Source organism: Melanerpes formicivorus, unplaced genomic scaffold, assembly GCF_026170545.1.
Source record: "Melanerpes formicivorus ecotype bairdi unplaced genomic scaffold, bMelFor1.0.p_v2 SCAF_29, whole genome shotgun sequence".
In the NCBI taxonomy this organism is placed as follows: domain Eukaryota; kingdom Metazoa; phylum Chordata; class Aves; order Piciformes; family Picidae; genus Melanerpes; species Melanerpes formicivorus.
Window position 1 is genome coordinate 5,805,449 of NW_027142381.1, and position 22,168 is coordinate 5,827,616.

General features: G+C 53.8%; 2 protein-coding genes across 3 annotated transcripts in view; one reads left to right on the forward strand and one right to left on the reverse strand.

The window, feature by feature from the left end:
* On the forward strand, positions 1 to 20,119 carry ADORA2B (adenosine A2b receptor). The gene is made up of 2 exons (XM_068154708.1): positions 1 to 787; positions 15,650 to 20,119. The coding sequence occupies exons 1-2, from the start codon at positions 423 to 425 to the stop codon at positions 16,341 to 16,343; spliced, it is 1,059 nt and encodes a 352-aa protein (XP_068010809.1). The 5' UTR covers positions 1 to 422; the 3' UTR covers positions 16,344 to 20,119.
* ZSWIM7 (zinc finger SWIM-type containing 7) overlaps positions 20,111 to 22,168 on the reverse strand; it is a 13,781-nt gene continuing 11,723 nt past the window's right edge. For both annotated transcript variants that reach the window (XM_068154712.1, XM_068154711.1), the window contains exons 5-6: positions 21,015 to 21,119; positions 20,111 to 20,410 (exon numbers count right to left, since the gene is read on the reverse strand). In XM_068154712.1, coding sequence (XP_068010813.1) covers positions 20,294 to 20,410; positions 21,015 to 21,119 — 222 coding nt within the window. In that variant the 3' untranslated portion in view covers positions 20,111 to 20,293. The remainder of the gene's footprint in view (positions 20,411 to 21,014; positions 21,120 to 22,168) is intronic.

Below are 22,168 nucleotides of genomic sequence, written 5' to 3' on the forward strand. Positions count from 1 at the left end.
GCGGGCGGGCGGCGGCGGAGCATCCTCGGGCGGAGCGGCGGCGGGATTGTCCCGTTCCAGCCTGTCCGGTCCAGCCTGTCCGGTCCGGTCTCATCCCGTCCAGTCCCCTCCGGTGCGGTCCGGTCCCTCGGTGCCGGCAGATGGCCCAGCGGCGGGCACAACGGGCGGGCCCGGTGGTGGCGGTTGGCGGGCGGTGACCGGAGCCCCGCGGGAGCGAAGCCGCGGATGCCCCCCGGGGGCCGCGCGCTGCGGGCAGCGGGGGGCCACGGCCCGGGGCTCGCCGCGCCCCTCCGGCCCCCCCACGCCCCGGCGGCCGGGCGGGAGGCGGCGGAGCGCCCGGACATGGGTGTTTCTCTCGGGGAAGCGCTGCCCCGTGGCCTGTTGGTACCTGCGGGCGGGCGGCCGTTGGAAAGCACCTTCTGATGAACGGTTCCAGCTCCCCGCCCTGGGCTCTCGCCATGGACACTGTGAAAACCACCTACATCGTGCTGGAGCTGATCATTGCCGTGCTGTCCATCGCTGGCAACGTCCTGGTCTGCTGGGCCGTGGCCATCAATAGTACCTTGAAGAACGCAACCAACTATTTCCTGGTGTCCCTGGCAGTGGCTGACATCGCGGTGGGTCTCTTGGCCATCCCTTTCGCCATCACCATCAGCATCGGCTTCGAGGTGGATTTTCACAGCTGCCTCTTCTTTGCCTGCTTCGTGTTGGTGCTGACCCAAAGCTCCATTTTCAGCTTGCTGGCGGTGGCCATCGACAGGTACCTGGCTATTAAGATCCCACTGAGGTAAGAGACTGGAGGGGATGTTGGTAGCTACAATTCCTGACAGCCCAGACTGGGACTTTCCTTGCTTAGTGTGCAGGAACTTCTGGTGTTCGCTGCTCACAGTTGGTGATGAATGTAACACAGATCTTGCACTGGCTTGCTGCAGGACTGGGACCAGGTTTTCACCATCCTGCCTTTTACTTAAAAATGTACCTGGGAGCTCAGTTTTTGAGGATGTCTGTCTTGGGAAGGTCAGTAGCTTCTTGAGGGGGCCAGGAGGTGATGCAGTGATGTGCTTGGGACAGCTGCAGCTAATCTATGCAGGTATTTATACAGCCCCCATTACTCTGGTGTCTGGGCATCTCCTGGGTTATCACAGAAAGGAGCAACCACTCTTCCTCCTCCTTCCCAGCCTGTCAGAGAAGGAGTTCTGTAGACTGCTCTGTAAGAACTCTTGTCTCCTCCGGAGTTTAGGGCATAACACTTTCAGAAAGGCTGCAAGTCATCTTAAATATGGTAATCTTAAATCATCTTAACTAGATCTTAATAGGGTTCTGTACATGCTTGACGTTTTCAGCTTGGACTGGGGTCTAACTAGGTTGGATTCCAGGTTTTAGAGGGATCTAATGAATGGACTGAAAGTGCAATTTGTTGCATCTACACATGCTGAAACCACATCTCAGTGCTAACATGTGCCATTTCCTTCTGAGTGCTTACCACGAGAGAGCTCACAGATCAGTAAATGTCAGAAGGTGTCAGCTCTATGGAAGGAGGAGAGGGAAGAGAAAGGTTTTCATACTACTGTACTCAGGATTTTACAGTTTAGACTGTCATCCAAGAGCAGTTTCAGATACATAAACTGCTTTCCTTCTCAGTCATGAGCCAATGCAGTGTCCTGGGGCAAAAATCTATGGAGTGGGTTTTAGAGGCTCTTCACCAGTGAGCTTCTTTAAGACTAAGTGCACCAGAACCTGCTTTGCGTTAGAAATGACCCGAGTCCCTTAGCCTGGGTCACTTTGCATCTCTCTTGTCCCTCCCTGAGAATAAGACATCGATGGGTGCCTGCTGGGGAGTCCAGGAGCGCTCAGGGGACAGGTCAGGAGCAGAGGCTGTGGGAAGCAGGGCAGGTTTGGTGTGGGGACCTCATCTGAACTGTGTAAGCTGCAGCTTTCCTAGATCCTGCTCGCCTCTGGTGTTTTCCTTGTGTGAGTGATGAATTCACTCTAAAACGACTCAAAAGAACCCCTCATCCTATTGTAGCACCCACCATGTGTTGGGCAAATATGAGTTAGTCATAGGCAGGTGACAAAAGCCGGCTGTGAAAGCGCACGTTTGCTGGGGGGCTGCGGTGTCATCGCAGCACGGCGCCTGGAAATTCCAGGGGATGCAGAGTGAGCTGGAGCCAAGCTGCAGCCCCGCTCTGCACAGAGGCAGAGCTGTTCAGTTTGCTGCCAGCATCTCTGACACCACCTGCTGAACTTCCTACCTTCTCAGCTGCTGTTGGCTGCAGATAACACTTTGGTGCTGCTTCCATTTGTTTGGGGCTTTACTCAGCATGGGGGCTTGTGGCTCAGTTGGTTTTTTTAGGTTTCAGTTTGGTCACATCAGCTTCCACAGGCTGTTCAAGCCCAGGCTGTTAAATTACTCCTACTTTGTAGCACAAGTGCTTTTTGAGTGCTTGGATGGAGTTGAATCTTGTGAGTTGTGTATCTACTCCACTGGAGTCGAGGCAGGCGTAGCAGATCAGCAGTGTTCTGAGGGGGTCCTTTACATGTTTGCAGCAGAGAAGTGGTTTTGTCAACTGACAAAACAGCAACTGTTTCCTCCACTTTCTTGGCTTATTCACAATCCTGGTCTCCAGCAGGTTTGCTTGACTCTCCACACAAGGTCAGTTCCTACACCAGATGATCCTTGAAGTCCTTTCCAGTCTGGTGTGCTATGATTCCATGATTCTACCTGTGTGGGATGAAATCCCAGGGCAGTTTTGGGATCCTTTCCTAGTATTGCTTTTCTACCCCATCTTAGGCCAAATCTTCTACTCCATTTGCACAAACATCTGTATTCCCATGAGCACTTCCTAGCTGGACACAGAGAGCCCCTTCAGCTGTAAATAGAGCTCACAGGATGTTAAGGGTTGGAAGGGACCTCCGGAGATCGTTGAGTCCAACCCCCCTGCCAGAGCAGGACCACAAGATCAAGAAGTCCCATCCTAGGCTGCTCTGAAGTGTGAAGTTTGGATTAAATTTGGTCTTGATCTGGAGCCTCATTTCATGGCTCTCAGAGGTGCCTCTTTGAGAACCCCTTGTCCTTTTACTGTGAGGAGCATGGGGCAGTGGCCAGGTCATTGCTTTGGGTAGAGGAGATTCATAGGCTGGTACTGAAAGGCTGTTTTGATTTGTGCAGCCAAGACCAAAAGAGGATGGAGGAGATTATAAAACTATGCTGGCAAAACACTTCTCTACTGCACTAGGGTTTTCCAGCCAAGGCTTGGTCGGAGCTGCCTCCTCAGCACTGTTTTATTCCTGAGATGCTCCACGTGCTGCCAGCAGCGAGGGAGGGAAACCTTGTCGGCCACTCGGCCCAGGTAGATGCACGTCCTGTTTCAGGAAGGAACCTGTGCTGTGGGAAAGGAAAGCTGGCCACTACTTTGTAGGAATGGCAGCATTAGGAAAAGTTCTTCTCACTAAAGCACTCTGGGGAGCAGTGCAAGGGCTGATAGGAAGCCATGAAGTAATGAATGTTCAAGAAGATGATTTGTGCCCAGCCCTGTCTAGCAGTTCCGATAAATGACACAGTGACTGCAGGGTGGACAAGTGCCCCTGTCGCATCCACCGCCTCCCTCTGGACATCTCTGCAGGGACATCGAGAACTGGCTGTGCTGCATTATTTCATGCTATTTCAGGGCTATTTAGGCAAACTGAGAGGCTGGGCAGACCTGCAGGCTGGGGGTGAGCGGGGGAAGTTTGCATTAGGGCCAGGCTAGTAATGGATTTTTCAGCTCTGTGGCTGAACTGAGAAATCCCCTGGGGAAGAGGGAAGATTGTTTTGGTCAAGCTGAAACAGTGATGTCTGGAGGTTTCAGTGAAACAAAGTGGTCCTAACCAACCTGGCAGCTTTTTCTTTGAGCTGCTGCTTAACCCTTCTGGTGTTGCTGTGCTGCTCTCTGAGTTGGAAGCATCCTTGTGGGACAGGAACTGACAAATTCTCATCTGGGCAACTGCAGAACAAAAAAAACTTTCAAGATTTAAAAATGGTGTTGCAGAACCCTCCCTCTTCTGGCTAAAAATATTTGCTGGATTTGACCTGAAGCCATGAATTCCTTCTGTCCCTTGAAACTCTTGTTTTGTTTGTTTGTTTTTGACAAATTTGCTGTTTGAGGAGGAGTCCCCAGCCCTGCTGCCCACTGTGTGCAGCTGCAGCTCTGAGCCCTTCCCCAGGTCCCTTCTCCCCCAGCTGACACACCAGGACTCTGATTCTTCTCTCCAGACATTCTCTAACCCTGCCACATGTCCTTCACCCCTCCTGCACCCCTCCATGCTTCTGTCCCTGTGCCACCTGGGCTCACATGGCACCAGCCCTGTTCTCATCTGCCAACCTGACCCTTCCAAATACTTGCTTCCCTCCACAGTGCTTCCTCCCAACAGAATGTCAAAGCCAAGCAACTGAGCATCTTTCAGCAGCAGTAAATCCACCCTGTGCAGTGTCTGGCACAAGAGCAGTGCTAGGCTTTGGCTCTCTGGTGTTCTCCAGAGCTGTGAGCCAAAGAATATTTATAGGTGGAACAAAATATTTCCTTTCTATTTGCATTAACCAAAATCCTTTGGTGTGTCAAATAATTGTAGGGATGGGGAGATGCCTGGAACAAATGTGTCAGGAATTAGGGAAGGAGAAGAGTGTCTGTAGTTAGAGAGCACAAAGAGAATGAACCACCCTGTGCAACATCACACTGTGTGTGTTCTTGTCCCACTGGTCACCTCCTGCAGGGCAGTGAATGTGCTGCTGCCCACCCAGCAAACACCTCAACTGTGACCTGAGGAGGGAGAATCAGCCCTAGGTCCCTGCAGCTGGAGTTGATCTGGTGCTTGTTCTTCCTGCCCAGATTTAGTTCTCTCCTGTCTTCGATTGTATCCCTAGCAGAAGTGTGAGAGTGTTGTTCCTGAGCAGCTTTTCCATGGACTAGAACAGGGTATCCATGACCATGCCCTCTGCCTTTCTGCACCTTGCTGAATTCTTGCTGTCCCCCTGCAGACAGAGCATCTGTACTTGGATCCCCATCAGTTGATGGTGTTGCACCAGTTGCTGCTGGTGCTGTCAGTCTCCCACGTGAGCTGCTGCCCTTGATGAAGCCAACAGACCAGTTCCTGCTCTCCTCATGGCAACAAGTTCCATTTGGATTGTTGTTGCTCTTATCTGACCCCTTTAGCTGTGCAAGATCCTTTCCAGAGAAGGGTTGGCTGATGCTTTTCTGCTGCCTGCCTTCATGGTGCCCTGCTGCTGCAGGGGAGGGGCTTCCCTCTGTGTTCTCCAGCAAAGAATTGTTCCTGTAGTCCTTCCAACTCCCAGCCAAGCAAGCTGGTGGGTATTTATGGCAGGTGGGAGGGCTGGAACCACTGGGAAGGAGAGAAAATCCTCTTCAGCATCTTCTCTGATTTTCTGTGCCATCAATAGCTCACAGAATTGCAGCTGCTCTTCCTTCTGCTGCCCTTCTTTCTGCCTTGCTTCATTTCCTTTCTGAAAGGAAGTCCTTGCATTACCCTTCAGTTGAACCCCCAGATGTTCTGCTCTTCGTGTGCCTCACACACAGAGTGCCCAATCCTGAGACCTGAGCAGTCCATCAGATGCCTGTGCCTGGGCAAGGTTATTGTCACTTTAATACATTTTGGTCCCCACTATCCAAAATGCAGGTGGAGAGCCTAGAGAGGCTCCAGAGGAGGGCCAGCAAGATGATCCAAGGACTGGGAAACTGCCATATGAGGAAAGGCTGAGAGAATTACCTTGTCCAGTCTTGAGAAAAGAAGAGTCAGGGGAAACTTTCTCACAGTGTTGCAGTAATGTGCTGCCCAGGGAGGTGGTGGAGTCACCATCCCTGGAGGTGTTCAAGAGGGGACTGGATGTGGCACTTGGTGCCATGGTCTAGTCATGGGGTCTGTGGTGACAGGTTGGACTTGATGATCTTTGAGGTCTCTTCCAACCTTGGTGATTCTGTGATTCAAGGGGTGGCTACAAAGATGGAGACTTTCTTTTCAGGAGGAGTCCTAGGAGGAGTAATGGGTGCAAGTTACCTCTGGTGAGATTCTGATTGGACACAAGAGGAAAAATCACAGAATCATAAAGGTTGGAAAAGACCTCTAAGATCATCAAGTCTGACCATCAGCCCAATCCTACTGTGCCCACTGAACCATAACCCAAGTCTGTTTTTCACAACAAGAACAATCAGCCATTGGAATAATCTCCCAGGGAAGTGGTGGAGTCCCCAGCATTGGACACCTTTAAGATTGAGCTTGACAGGATGCTGGCCCAGCCTGTCCAGACTGGGCTTTTCCAGGGGTCACCTCCCTCCCCCCCCAAAAAAACCCAAAAAGCAGCAGGGATGTCAAGGAGTGGTGACCCAAAGCCTCATTTCCAGGCTGTGGGCTGAGGGCACCAGTCTCTGGGCTGAGTCAGAACCCAGAGCTTGGGGGCTTTAGGAGCTTTGCTCAGTTTGGGCCAGCTCAGCCTGTAAACAAATACAGGTGAAGTTTGAGGTGGAAACAGCAGCTTTTGAAATCAGGCAGAATTTTACTCCAGAAGCCCTTCTGATCTCTCTGCAAAAAATATATGGAACAAGAAAGCTCTTTGATTTTGCAGTTAAAGCCTTCCCCTGTGTTAATTGGTGTTCTTGGTTTGGGGATGTTAGGAGTTTGCTGTTTGCCAAAACAGGGAGCACAGAGGCCAAACCGGAGTCTTTTAGGGGTATTGTACCCTGGCCCTCTGGGCAGTCACCATACAGGGTGGGGTTGGGGCTCCTGTTACTGTATTTGAGCTGCAGGATGGCAGGAATCAGTGGTGCCAGCTGTGCTTGCAGATGTGCCAGTCCTCTCCCCTCCCCTCGGCTCCCACGGCTTTGTGAAGCCTGATGCCAGGCTCAGGGTCTGTCTGTGCCAGAGATTATCTCCTAATCCTATGGATGACATCAGGCCTGGGTGTGAGCCACAAATAACCTGTGGGTACATCAGTGCCTGTGTGTCCCTGCTCTTACACTCACCCCCTGGTGCCCTGCGGTCACTGGTGTGTCACTGAGCACCACGACCAGAGCTGCTGCACCTGCTGGGGACACAGAGCACAGGAGTGGCTGTGCAGCTGGACTGGTGTCACCACTGCTGGGGCCCTGCCTGCACCCCTTCATGATGCACTGTGCACTGGCACCCATCATCCCAGGGTTCAAATCTACCCCTCCTGCCCACATCCTAGTGCCAGGTTCCCTGGAGCATGGAGCTGTGGGGGTGGCTGTTGGCCAGGTCCTACATCCACCATGCTCAGACCTGTCCTCCATGAGGTTTGCCCCTCCTGTTGCAATGGTGTAGTCGGCACACAGGGGCTGGATGCTGTGTCACCAGCTGGTTTGAACCTGGTTGTGCCTGGGCAGGGAGATGAGGACAGGATGGGCTCCTTGAGCTGCTGGAGCATGCTGGGACAAGGCACGGGTGGATGAGTGGTGCTGGGCTTGGTGCTGACCACGCAAGATCCACCAGCCCTTGGGAAGGTCAGCTGGGGCTCTGCAGGGAAGGCAGAGGAGTAGCAACTTGCTGGGACTGGTGGATGGAGAGGCCAGTGGCTTGGGGCCTTTGGGAAGGGCTTTAGCACCCGTTTTAGAAAGAGGGAGGCAGCAGAGATCTGCCATCCCCACACCCGTGCCTGTTATCAGTGAGCAGGGCACTGGGTGCCTGGGAGGGGTCGTGGTCCCACCGCTGCTCTGCAGGGTCCCACCCCAACAGCTGGCTGTGAATCAATGTTCCTATCTCACCTCCAGCAGCTGCCTTTCACTCAGCCACCCGCTGGTGCACATCTGAGGTCTGACCCTCTGGGAGGTTTGGAATGACAAAAATTCTCAGCCCCAGGCCCCTCAGGCAGATAAGGTGGGGCTCTGGAGGGAGGCTGATGGGAGGAAGAGCTCAGCCCTGCGGTCCTGGCTAGGGAGAACTTTTGTGCTCCGGGACTCAGCAGGAGCCCGCGGAGCACGAAGGGCTGGTGTCACACGTGGGTGTCTGAGGCAGGGCTGGTGTCACACGTGGGTGCCTGAGGCAGGGCTGGTGTCACACGTGGGTGCCTGAGGCAGGGCTGGTGTCACACGTGGGTGCCTGAGGCAGCTGCTCTGCGTTTCGGTGTCGCCGGTTGCTGGAGCTGAGAGCAGCGTGCGGAGCCTGAGCTCATTTCCTTCCTGTGCTGGGCTCCACGCTCCCTGCCCGTGCCCCAGCACCAGGTCTGCTCACAGCAGTGTGAGGCTGCCCAGCGTGGGCGGGGAGCCCACGGCTTGCCCTGCACCACGTCCGTCTTTTGGGCGCCTCTTCGTGCCCCGTTGCTGCCGGAGGGGGCTGGGGCTGGGGCTGGGGCTGGTGCTGCTGACAGCAACCAGGGCAGGACATGGGAAATGCTGCCTGGATGCGCTGCTCCGAACGCGTGAGACATTCACACCCCCAGCTCCAGCTGCTGCTGCTGCTCACCCTGCAGCAGCCCCAGCTGCAGTTTCCCCATTTCATACCCCACAGCTCTCAAACTCATGCTGCCGGCAGGGTGCCTTGGCCCAAACCTGCACTCCCCTGCATTTCTCCTTCCCGTGGCCCTGCAAACCCGATAGCCTTCAGCTGTTGTCCTACCCCAAGCTGGTGCTGTGCTCACCATAGCATGGCTGAGGTGCCAGCCCTTGGATAAACTGGTGAGGTGGGGGCTGTAGAGGACAGCTTCACTGTCCTAGCTGCCCTGCCTCCACCCAGGGAAGGAGGAGCTCTGGGGAGAGATAAGCATGTGGCTATGGATATCTTGCTGAGAGGAACCTCAGCCTGCTGACCCTCGATAGTCTGAGCTGGCAGGCTGCAGGGCCTGGCATGGTTGTAGCCTGTTTGGGGTGGGCTGGGGCACACCAGCACCAACAGGTACCCAGGGGTGGGGAATTCTCCCCTCTGGACACCCAGCTCATCCCAAGAGGCATCACCATGACTGAGTGGAGCATGAGTGAGGTTGGTTTGATTTTTCCTTTGTCATTTCAAGTCTTTGTAACTGGGGAGCAGTGAACTTGGGGGCTCCCAGCTGGGCACAGCAGATGGCCAATGTCTACCCAAGGGTTCATCCCCAGCCTTTTAGTGGTCCCCCAAACCTAACACTGAAGTGTTGCAGCTGTGACCGTGCTGGTTGGGTGCCTCAAGCAGGAATGGAAACTTCACAGCAGGTGGCTGTTCCTCCTCACTCCATGAGGGTGGGAGCCAAGGCAAAGCTGGGTTCCCTGAGCACCAGGCTCAGCACCCACACACCAACCTCCCTTTTAAAGATGAGCCGGAGCAGCAGCCTGCAGATGGGCTCTGCACTGGGGACTGGGTGCTCTCCTTCACCTGTCATTGCCCAGGGCCACCTGCCTGGTGTGAAGGGCTCCCTGCTGGACTGGGGTGCTTGGGTGGGTGCTCTGGGAATGGGGTGCTGTGTCCAGCACTGGAGCCTCTGCACAGGAGAGATATGGATCTGTTTGGAGTCAGTGTCCAGAGGAGACCACAACAATGGTGTGAAGCTGGGGAGAAAGCTGGGGAGAGATTTTTTAGCAGGGTCTGTTGTGACAGAACAAGGGGTGATGGTTTGAAATGAAGAGAGGGAGATTTGGACTAGAGAGAAAGACATTTTTTATGCTGAGGGCGGTGAGACCCTGGCCCAGGCTGCCCAGAGAGGTGGGAGATGTCCCATCCCTGGAAACACTCCAGGTCAGGTTGTTTGGGGCTCTGGCCAACCTGCTCTAGTTGCAGATGCCCCTGTTCACTGCAAGGGGTTTGGTCTAGATGACTTTAAAAAGTCCCTTCCAGTCCAGACCCCCGGAAGCTGAATGCACAGGGACTGAGCTGCTGCAGCCACTCAGGTTTCCCAGGAAAGCTGCAGCAGGAGCTGTGCTCCCAGGCAGAGCTGGTGGTGCTGAGTGAAGCCTCCTGGCCCTGCAGATGACCCCTGGGTGCTCACCTGAGCGCTGGGGCCGGCGTGTTGGCTGTCACCCGGCCAGCGGAAGGCCAGGGGTGCGAGCGGGGGCTGCTGCTGCTGTCCCCTGCACACAATGGGGGCAGATGCAGGAGGAAGTGATTTATCTAGGGCTGGACACCACCAGGCACAGATGTTCTGCTTCCTCAGCTGATACTGGAACCGCTCATCAGATTTCTCACTCTCGCTGCCAGCTCCCTCCTGGTCAAAAAGCACAGCTTTTGCTTTTGCTCTCCTCCCCCTCCCCCCTTTCTCTTCCCCCCTTCTCCCCTCTCTAAGGTGCAATTTATGATTCACTTGGAAAGTGCTGCCAGGATCTTTCAGCCGGTGTGAGAGCTCTGTTCCACGGCTGCGTGTGGAGCGAACGGAGCGGCAGCAGTGGTGCGAATTCCATCCTGTTACAGCTCACAAAACCAAGGGCAAGATGCAAAGTCCAGCTGTAAGTAGATGAGCAGGACACAATGCTTGGCAGCCAGAGTGCTCCCTCCCCTGTGAGTCGAGGTGTCTGTTGATCTTCCTTCGCACTTAAAATAGCAGCACAGAAGTTATCACTGCTTGTTTGTGTCGGAGCACCTGCGCAGTCCAACTTCTGCAAAGTCTCCATCTGCTCACTTCCCTGCATCTGGCAGCCTGGGCAGGGATGCAGGGAGAGCAGAGGGAGCACCAATCCCCAGGGCTCCCACCGCAGCTTGGGGCACTGACAGTGCAGACAGGACCCGAGCTGGCTGCAGCATCCCTTGCGCAGCCATCGCCCCAGCGTCTCCCCGCTGGGCACATCAAATGTGGCCTCAAGCTGTGCCAGGGGAGGTTCGGGTTGGATATTAGGAAAAAGGGGTTCACAAAAAGGGTTCTCAGGTGCTGCAACAGGCTGCCTGTGGAGGTGGTGGAATCACCATCCCTGGAGGTATTTAAAGACTTGTGGATGTGGTGCTGAGGGACATGGTTTAGTGGTAGTATCTAAGCAGTAGTGGTGAGATTGTGACCTCTAGACAAGCTGTTGGATGTGATGGTCTCAAAGGTCTCTTCCAGCCTGAACAGTTCTATGATTCTGTACTCGTAAGCTTGCAGGTCAAGCCCTGGAATTGTTCAGCTGATCCTGGACATTGTGGTGCAGATGTCTGAGGAGCCAGGACCCACAGCATATTTGCTAGGTACCAGCTGCAGGTCTCCAGACCGGGGCAGGGATGACGGAGCTTCTTTTTGTGTCTCCAGTAGTGGCCCAGTGTAAGGGGGACAGGGAAGGACTTTGGGAACAGGGCTGCCAGGGTGCAAAAAATGTAAGGGGGCCATGCCACTCTGCAGGTGACAGAGAGGTCACCTCCTACCTGCCACTGGGCAGGACAAGGGCTGCATGGTGGAACAGTGCCCAGCACAGCAGCCCCTGCAGCACAGCGCTGGTGACCACGCGGTGGCAAATGCTGACGCAGTTTCTCGGCTTGCAGAGCCCCTTTTGTCCAGCAGCACATCTCAGATGTCCAGTAAAACAAACTGATTGCTACTGGCTCTGCTCTCTGTGAACCTCAGGTTTATTTACTCATTTATCAGCTGGGGCCCAGGCCAGCATCATGGTCAGGGCCACCAGCAGACTCCACCAAGCACCAGGAGAGTGGGTGTGTGGCACCACAACATTTTGACCTGTTCATCCTTTTGGGTTACTTGAGGACAGTGAGGATTCTCCTCATTCCTGCTTTCTGGGGATGAATAATGTGGGAACAGCAGTCTCCTTCCAGCCCCCAAGCTGTAGCTGCCCTCTGGCCCACATCTCATTGCCCCAAGTGCTGAATGTTGGCTTGGCTGCTGTTGAATGCCCGTTGTTAGATGGGAAGCTCAGGAGCAGCAGTGCCTCTGCTTGGGTGATCTCCATGCTGTAACTGCAGGGGGTGGTGGGGAGATGCCAGGTACGTGCAGGACATGACTCAGTTCCTGCCATTCTGGAGCCAAACTCCAGCATGGAGAGGCTGGGCTGGCTGGGCCACTCCGGCCGTGCTTCACAACGCCTGCCTGGGTGGCTGGGCTGGGATCCAGCTCTGCTAAATAGCAGAAGAAATGGAATGAGACCTGCTGGGAAAACCCAACCTGACCATCCTACCAAGCAGAGACATGGTGCCTGGGGAATGCAGGGAGCCTTCCTGCACCCTACACTTTTCTCTGAGTCTGCTGCTGTGATATTCCTCCAGAAAAGCTGTGGACTTTGCTGAGCCATCACTGAAGTGGAAGAGCCCCAGGCAACAATGATGCTGCTGGGTGAGGGACATCATCTCCAGCCCATGGGCTAGCCCAGGGGTTGTCTCCTCCATCCTCAGTGGCAGAGCAGTTGCTCACTCCATGGCTTGGCAGAGCTGTGCCCTGGCTGAAGCCTCTGCCACTGCTCTGTTTTGGTGCTGGCACAGCAGGAATGGACCCATCAGCCTGGCACTTGGACATGGTCACACCAGCGGGTCAGAGCCAAGCTGTAACAGCAGCTGAACTGGGCTGCATGACCATGTGGGTAGCTTTAAATTGAACATAGGGGTAAGTTCTTTACAGTGAGAGTGGTGGAACATTGGATGAGGCTGCCCAGAGATGTGGTTGAGGCCCCATCACTGGAGACATTGAAGGTCAAAGCTGATGGGGCCCTGAGCAACCTGATCTAGTTGGAGATGTCCCTGCTTACCGCAGGGGGTTGGACAAGAGGACCTTTCGGGGTCCCTTCCAACCTGATGCAGTCGGTGACACTGGTGGCAAATGTTTAGTTGTCTGTGCCAGAAGAGCAGAACCTTGAATCACTTTGTGATAGCAGCACAGTGGGGATGGCATTGGGGCTTCTGCAGCCTGTCCACTGCGGGGGCACTGGGTGGGAGCTGAGCTAATTAGCTGCTTGATGATGATTAGAGCAGTAAAGAGACTTCTCCTGGTGGTGTGAAAGGAGCTAATGCATTGCCAGGTTATTTAATCTCCATAAATCACTGAAAAATATTCAGCTGTTATTTACATTCAAGCAACATCTGATGCCTCTGGGTAGAAACATGGAGGAGATTCAATATTTGTCCTACATTAATTGAGCAGACTTAGGTGAGTAAATTTACTCTGATAGTTGTTGGTTTGGTTTTTTCCCCCCCTAATTATATTAAGCCTAAAAGAGAATGGAGGAAGGGTTTGTTGGATCATTCAGAGCTGTGGAGAGCTGCTGGTTCCTCACTGTCCCAGCTCAGGTGCCTCACAGCTCCCACCTGCTCTTGCTGATAGTGGTTTATGGTGGGAGTTGCTCTGTCAGGGGGCATGCTGCAAACCTGGTTGAGTCTTCTCAGGCAATCCCAAGAGCCTTCTCCTTGTGCCTGGATATGGTGACACCCGTGGTCTTCTGGAATTTTAAGCACATGCTTAGCTTCCAGTATCTTAAGGCAGTGCCCCACTAAATAGGTGGATTAAGATAATGATGAGCTAATTAATTGATGATTTTAGAATGTCAAGCTATTGCCAGTTTCACCTTGGCCTCTTCTGGTTGGTAGCTTTGTCAAGAGATCAGATTTCTGGGAACCAGCTCTGAATCAAAGCTTAACCTTTTCAGGTCTCACAGCCCCAGACCAGCTCTGGCTCCTGAAAATTTAACATGGGGCTTTGAAAGCAATGGGCTTGGCCTCACTGATGCCTCGACTGATAACTTCTCCTGGAGCAGCAAGACTTAGTAATTATGAGAGAAGAGTACAGGAGAAACCCCACGGTGGCTGGCGCTGCCCTTTAGCATCTACCTGTGGAGTGTGGCCCCAGCTCAGCAGTGCCCAGACGTGGCTGCAGCTCCTGCATCCTTCTGGCCAGCTCCAGCCATGCCCAGCTCCAGCCATGCCCAGAGGGCATCCTGCTCCACAGTGGCCATGCAGAAGGGGCGCCAAGGGCTTCCTTCGGTCTATCTTTGCCTCCCAGTTCATTCTGGCAAAGCCAGCACTTCCCTTCCTGCCTCTGTAGCCTGCAGGAGGAGAGGACAGGCAGCTTGCAGAGAGGCGCCGGCAGCGTGATTCACAGGCACAGCTGCGGGGCTGTGGGAATAGAACCTCCCTGCCTCACGGGCCGGAAGAAAATCAGAACAAACGTTCTTCAGAGAGGAGGAGCAGGGTGGCCAAGCCAGAGTAAACAAGCACTGAGAGAAGGGGGTGGGAAGGGGGGACGTGTGTCGGCCAGCAGACTGGCTGTGGGGAGAACAGTAATGGGTTTCTGATGTTGTCTTTCTGGCAGCCACTGGTCCTTCATACCTCCAACGAGTGATCTGACTGGTGCTTGGATGTTGGCATTGGTCCTGTTTGCACCCAAACCAGCTTGAATTTTGCTGCTTCAGGTTCCAGCCCTGTTTGTGTCTCTGAGCATCAGACATGGCCTTTTTCTTGGCCATGAAGGTGCCCAGTCCCTCGGGTTAGAAGTGTGGGGCAGCACATGGCTCTGCACCTCTCAGCACTGCATCAACTTGTCCCTGGGCCACCATAGAGCTTCTTTGTAACATATCAGAGCTGCAGGTGCCCAAGGAAGATACCCACTTTAAAATCTGGCTCTTTATGACTGGTTCTGGTGGGTCAGCAGAGCACAAGCATTGTTTGACAGCAGCAGCTACTCCTGGCTCTGTGGTTTAACCCCACCGATGGCTCCAGCAGCTGTGGCTGTCTTCAGGACACCTCAATGGTCCTACAGAATCACCCTGTCAAATACAGAAGCAGTGGAGGCCAACACCAGCCCTGGGAGCTGGACAAAGCTGCCCCCATCAGCACTGTTGATGGAGGATGCACAAAGAAGGGACATCAAATTGAGGAAGAAGTTCCCAGTGTTCCTGGCTCCTAGCTCCATGCTGGATGTGAGATTCTGAGTGGAGACACAAACTGTCTCCTAACTCCCCTAAGCAATCCATCAGCAGTTGCTTTCAGATGCTGGCTCAGAAAAGCCTTGTGGGGTATTTATTATCCAGCCACAACAAGCTGACATGGGCTGCAGTCTGGCTGGTGTGAGCCAGGAGCTGCAGGGGTTGGGATACAGCAGGTCCCCTGATTTCCACGGACGTGGGCACCTCCCACCTTAGTGTGTGAGGCAGCGTGGGAAGGGACACCACATCGTGGGACTGCTGCAGTCTCCTGTGAGAGGCCACCACTGCTGCAGGCAGCAGCCCAGGCTGAAGCAGGCTGGCTGTGGTGTAGAGGCTCTAAGTGTGTGGTGATGCTGGTTAAGGCTTTAGCTGCTCCTCACAGTGCAGAGCTGAGCCCAGCATTGCCTCAGCTGTAATAGGTCAGCCCAGAAGTTCACGTAGCCTGGTAGCATGTCCCTGCGTGCCCAGTAGTGGATGCTTGGAGCAAGAAAGTAAGCTGGTGGTTATGGAGTGAGCCTTGCCCCTGTTTTTGCCCTCCTTTAGTTGGTGGTTTAGGCTTATGCAGTGATAAAACCTTTTTTAAGACTCCAAGCCCTTTCCCTCCTATCACAGGCTGTCTGTGGGCAGGGCTGGTGCTTGGCATCTCTCAGGAATAGTAAATGAATCACTGTGTGCAGGCACACAGCTCAGGTGAGATTTTTTTACCCCTGGGGTGATGACAGAGGTGAGGTCCCTGTGTGGGCGTGGGTGGGGCTTCTGTGGCTTCTGCCAAAGTGCTGCTGACTGACTGCAGGGGAGCCAGGGCTGCTGGTTTGGTTGATGGCTCTATCTTGGCTTTCCTCTTGATGCTGCAGGTATAACAGCCTGGTGACTGGCAAGCGGGCAAGAGGACTCATTGCTGTGCTCTGGCTCCTGTCCTTTGGGATTGGACTGACTCCACTTATGGGATGGAATAAAGCCATGAGTGGCTGTCCCAACGCCACCAACGAGACGGAGGCTGGCACGGGCCAGGAGCACCACGGCTGCTTCGTCTCCTGCCTCTTTGAGAACGTGGTCACGATGAGCTACATGGTGTACTTCAACTTCTTCGGCTGCGTGCTGCTTCCCCTGGTCATCATGCTGGGAATCTACATCAAGATATTCATGGTGGCCTGCAAACAGCTGCATCAGATCGAACTGATGGGCAACTCCAGGACCACACTGCAGAAGGAGGTCCACGCAGCCAAGTCTCTGGCCATCATTGTAGGACTTTTTGCCTTCTGTTGGCTGCCCCTGCACATCTTGAACTGCATCAGTCACTTCCACGAGGAGTTCTCCAGATCCAAGCCCGAGTGGGTGATGTACGTGGCCATCATCCTCTCCCATGCCAACTCCGTCATCAATCCAATCATCTACGCCTACCGGATCCGGGACTTCCGCTACACCTTCCGCAAGATCATTTCCAAGCTCCTCTGCAAGTCAGACTCCTTCCCCAAGGGCACCACTGACAACAACCAGCACCTGACCGGCACCAACAGGAGCTCCCCGGTAGCCTCGGTCTCCATCTGACCTTGCGCGTCCCACCGCCTCTCCCCGGCACCGCCCTCGCCTGCGCCTCTGCCACCTCCCCGAGGGCAGCTCAGGGATGAGCGCTGTGCAGCTGTACTCTTGGGGGTTGTGACTAACACGGTGAGTGCCCCTGAGAGGGACAGCCTGAACAGGGACACTGCCTGCAGCACCCCCTGCACTGGGAGCCCGGGCTGCCCGAGTGCTCCTGTTTCCACTCTAGGTCAGGCCCTGACTGTGGAAGACTCACCTGCTGGGGGTGTTGCCCCAGCTGTGCTGCTCATGTCAACTCCTAGGATCTTTATTTTAATTATTATTAATATTATTGTGGAAATCCTTTGGTTCATTTAGGAGTAACAGTTGGTGTGTCTGCTTTGGAGTTGTTCTTTTAAGCCCATACTTGACAGCACTTTGGTGATACCCTGGTTATTCCATCAATTGTTTGATGCAGTTAGTATTCTCCAATGGGAAAAAAAAAGTCTTACTTAGCCCAGTTGCTGGTGTGAGGCTGAATGTGTGCTCCAGGCTCCGAGGGACGTGACCCTGCTGATGGGAAAACAAGAGCAGAACTGGCCTGCTATTTTTGGCCCCGGTATGGAAACCCTACTTAGGAAAGAGAAACATTTTAGTAGAGCTGAGAGCAGTTTCAGAACAGAGGGTTTATTGCCTTTGAATCACTCTGGTCTACAGGGTTGTGCAGCCTCAGGTTTGCTTTCCCAATGCGTCTCCAGCTACAGCAATGCAAATGGCAGAAGTGCCCCAAAGGCCTCAGCTAGTCTGGGGCAGGCTCACTGAGGTTAGTGCAGACCCTCCCTTGGTGGCATGATCTCCACACAGGTTTTTGCTCCCAAGGCAAAACTTGACAGCTGTGCAGTGCTTCCAGAAGTGCAGGTTGTAGCTGTGGCAGCTGGATGCTGCAGCTCACCTCACTCCTCCAGCTTGCTCTTGCTGGGGTTCCTCAGCAGCCCAGTGACCTGCAGATGCTGGGAGTGTTCTTTTTTCCTAAGACTAATTCCCCCCCCCCCCAGTCCTGACCTGCCCCAGTAGCTACAGAGACTGGAAGGTAGCCAATTTACTTGAGAAACCAGGATGCCTTGACTTGCAACCTGATTTTGGCCAAGCTCTTTGGGGAAGGAGCTCCCCTTGCCTAGCCTGGCCTCTGCAGCTAGCCAGCAGCCCTGGCCCCTTGCCAGGCCAAAGCCCACTCGACAGCAGAGCAGTCTCCATTAGCACTGCAAGTTAATAACTCTCTGCAACCACAGCTCAGTAATTACTGCACCCTGTTTCATCTGTAACTGTGATATGCAAAACTAGACAAAGGCAGAAAGAGCAGGGCATTAGCCTCTGAAGCACAAGCTCCTCTTCTCCGGAGTGTGACAGCACCTGCACAGCTGTGAATGAGCCCTGCTCCTGGCCTGACTTTTGTCTATCAGGGCATTTTCCTTCCATGGCTGAGATGAACAGGGAGGGGAGGCAGAAAACCATCAGCCACCCTCCCTGCTTCATGCCCAAAAGCTGGTTGTGGTCCAGAGCCATGGCTGTCCTCAGGGAGCTCAGACCTGCTGTCACAGTGTGGTTCTCTTACAAATGGGAGTCTTGCCTGAGGGTCCCTGTGTGGTGGAACTGGGACCATTCTGCTCTGAATCACTCACTGCCAGCAGCAGCACTGTGTGATGGTGAGAGGCTGGAGTGCAAGGATCTGTATTAAATATGGGGTTTGGTGATAACTCATGGAGGGAGCTGGAGATGGGGAGAAGGCCTTGTAGAGCCAGGTGGCAGGGAAGGTTTAAACACAGCCAGCTCCTGAAGAACAGGTCCAGGGCCAGACTGATGCCTGGAGGAGCCTGTCCCTGATAAATTGTACTTGAATCATATAGAAACCAGCTTCCTATTTTTTTAACTGCATTGCACTAAACAGGGGGTAATACAAATCCCCAAGAACTTCATTGCTCTGGCCTTTATTCTGACAAATCTGGTGTAAAATCAGCTGAAGAAATCCTGTTCCTGCAGCAGCTGCTGTGCCAGCTGGCATGGGCTGCAGGCAGCAGCTGCAGGGATGACTTAGAGCCCCCTGTGCAGAGAATGGTTCACTAGGAGCTGTGGATTCCACTGCCCTGTGTGTAGCAGCTCAGCTCTAAGAGGCAGCCCCAAACCTTGGGTGAATCACCACTGACTCTGAATGGGTTTGTGTTTATGCAGTGTCCAAATTTAGCTCCAGCTCAGGATCTCAGATGCTGGCATTTCCAAGGAGAATCTGAATTGTTCAAGTGACTGTCCCAAGTGTTTCTCCTTTAACAGCTCCATTCAGCTTTGCTGCATCTGTCTTGGTCACCATCCAGCTCACACATGTAGCCACCTCTTGCCATTTGGGCAGAGTTTGACTCTCTCCTCCTTTCATTCCTTCCCTCCTGTATTATCTTTGGCTGTGTTCCTCCTCTTAATCATGGCTGGAAACAAGCAGGGTTTCACCTGCAGGTCTGGCAGTGTTGCAAAGTGGTTGCAAGCCACATTTATCCTCACAACACAAAGTAATCTCTCCCCTCCCACTGGCTGGGAATGAATCAAGCTCGGGACAGCACAGACAGACTGAAACACACAGCACTGGAATCCAGAGAGAAAAGGCCCCACAGCACTGGGTCATGTGTGGCAGCTTGCACTGCAGCTTGGCACCCACAGGCTTGGCACCCAGGGCTGCTACCCTTCACATGCCTCTCAGGAGCCAGCATCCCTCCAGCCAGCTGTGGTGTGGCTTGTGCCTTTCTTAACACCTGGGGTCACTGTGCTCTTCAGGCACATGAAATGCCGTGGTGGAGCTGAACCAAAGTCATTTCCAAGCAAAATAAAAACAGGGCACTTCCCTCACCCCCTCACAACAAAAGCTCTGAAAGTTTCTATTCAAATGGGAAGTCCAAAGGGCTGAGGAAGCTCCTGCAGAGTGCAGCTGTCACTCAGTGCTGCTCCCCTGGCCATAGGGGATGTGCTCTCCTCCTGGTGCCCACATTGTGTATTTGCAGTACCTGTTATTTGCATACAAAATGCTCCACTTACCACCTACACAACCTGCCTCAGCCCATGCCCCATTATTTCTTGTGGTGGTGTGTTCACACAGTGAATCATGGGAGGGGGAGCCTGGGGAGGGAGTGACAGAGCTGGTTCCCAGCTCAGCAGCCGGGGTGTAGAACTGAGGAATCATGGAATTGTTTGGGTTGGAAAAGACCTCTGAGGTCATCCAGTCCAACCCTTGGCTTAAGACCACCCTGGTCATTAAACCATGTCCTGAAGTACCATGGCCACAGGTTTCTTGAACACCTCCAGGGGTGATGACTCCACCACCCCCTGGGGAGCCTGTTCCAATGCCTGACCACTCTTTCCAACCTAAACCTCCCCTGGCACAATTTCAGGCCATTTCCTCTCATTCTGTCACCTGATTCTAGGCAGAAGAGACCAACCCCCACCTCAATCCTTTCAGGGTGTTGTAGAGAGCAAGATCCTGGGACAGGTTTGCCAGTGGGAGCAGAAGTTGCTGGGAGGAGCCAGCTGCAAAGGGCCACTGCAGTGTGACTCTGTCAGAGGCCAGCTCCACAAAGCCACAGGGCACTGGGAGGGTGCTGAGGTTAAAACAAAGCCTGAGCAGGGTGAGCAAGGTTTCAAGGGTCACCAAGAGACCTGCTGGACTCTTTGTCTCCCTACATCACAAACAGTGTTACAGATCAGTTCAAACATCTTCAGCAACCCAAGAAGAGCCTAAATAAATGCAACTGAAATCAAGAGAGGCTTCTGAACATGTATTAATAAACCTATCAGTGCAAGGCTGTTAACACCACAGTAGGTTGCAGCACAGGAAGAAACCTGCCAGCCATGATGAACACTTGACAGCCTTGTGGATAGGAAAAATGCCAGCTGCACAGCCTGGAGGGTACACAGACAGCACATCCACATGTGATCCAAATCCTTCATCCTTCCTCCTCTTCCTCAGCCAGCAAGATGCTTGTGAGCTGCTCCTCAGAGACAGTTAGTTCCTGGCAGGCTCCCATGGCCTGACTGAGGTAGACAGCAAGTATATGTTTGCACTGCAAATAAGAGCACAGCCAAGTTACCAGCAGGAGCAACACAGGAATGCCAAGCTCTGTCTGAAAGCCACAAAAACCCATCCTGGCCAGAATGGGCCCAATGAGGCACTCAGCCCTCCCAGGAACAGGGCTCCCTCTTGGCAGGCCAACTCCTGGCACAGGCTCTCATTGCTCCAGGTCAGTTCTGCCATCAGGATGATGTGACACACAGCAAAGTGTCACTGGCTTCTGGTGCCCTCAAGACACTTGCAGACCAAGTGGTTCCTCTCAGCCTTTTCTCACTGGTACCAGGTGAGCTGCACCACTGCATCAGCCAGACTCCATGTGGCAGTGCATTAGTGGCAGCAGCCCTTGTTCCAAGACACCAGGGATCCTTCACCTCTTGAAATTCAGCACAGTAACCTGTGATGAGGAACAAAAGCCCTCCCCAGCCCTTGCAAGGCCTAGCTCCACCCAAATGCCATTTGACTCCCAGGGGGCAGATGATGTGGTGGGTCAGGCAGAGCCTTTGTGGCCAACTCAACACTCCCTTGGAAGTGCAGGAGCAGAGCACAGCCTGCTCCCAGCTCTCTGTCCCAGTCCTAGGTGAAGGCAGACAACTCACCAGGAGGCTCTCACTCTTCTGCAGGACAGTAAATCCAAAGGCAGGACATGTGCAGAAGTGGCAGGAACTGTAGCAGGTGTAGAGCTTGCCTGAACTCCCAAGGACCTGAAGCAAAGGCAGCAGGAGGGGTCAGAGGCAACATTCACTTTTCATTCCTCCAGCTCAGCCTGCACCTGGCCTGATGTCCTCTCCACTGTCTCCCACAACGGGCTAGCAGGTGACACAAGGCAGAAGTGTCCCCAGACACTGCACTGACCCTACTAAGCTTGCAGATCCTCAGCATTCCCAGAGTCTCCCTTCTCCTGAGATGCTCCTGTACACCACCTGTGCTTGCAGCAGAGCTCAGCTCCAGTGGCTTCTCTGCTGCTGAGAGGGAAAGGGCAGTGGCACCTTGCCCAGCAGGTAACACCCACAAGCTACAGGTCTCCCACAGGAGCACCCCTGCCTCATAATCCCCCTTAGTCCCAGCACATTCAGGACACAGGACTCACATTTTTTTCAGCCTGGCCTTTACCCTGGGCCCTCTTTATACTCCAGGCTGAGTTTGTTTCATTTGTGATAAGTTTGTTTTTCTCTGGCCCCTTTGATTGTTTTTTTCCCAGATGAAGTATTCTGATGGTGCCTTTCCCTCAGGAGTGTTTTCCTTAGGGGAGGGGGGCAAGATGCTGCTGGGTTTGAGCTGAGTGCCCCTGTCCTGACCTAATGGCACCAACACAGCTGCTGCCTAATAAGGCAGAATCTAAAGCCCAGGAGGAAAAGGTGCCTCTGGTCCTGGCCAGCTGCAGCCAAGCCTAGGATGCTCTCTTGGCCCCGAGATGCTGTGAGATTTCCTTCCACTGCCCTCACCAACAGGCTCTGGCTAGCTGCACAGCAAAGGAAACATCACCTTGGTGGTGCTGTCCCTGCCAGTGTGGAGGGCCAGCTGTGGCAGCACAGCAGCCACTGCTGCCAGCAGCACCACAGATGCTGCCAGGGCCTCAGTTTCCTCACGGTGGGGCAGGCTGCCACACAGTTCTAGGAAATTAACTGAAAGAGACATGAAAAAAGAAGAATCCAATAAAAGTGCAGGATGTGAGCAATGCAAGTGACAGTTGGCAGGAGGGTTGAAATGTTACTTCCTCTCCCCCTGGCCTGGCTCCCACAGCTGACAGCAT

Bases quoted from the DNA above. Each gene is read 5' to 3' on its own strand.
- ADORA2B (XM_068154708.1), top strand. From the start codon at position 423: ATGAACGGTTCCAGCTCCCCGCCCTGGGCTCTCGCCATGGACACTGTG. The intron at 788-15,649 runs GTAAGAGACTGG...TTGATGCTGCAG, and splicing joins GCTATTAAGATCCCACTGAG to GTATAACAGCCTGGTGACTG.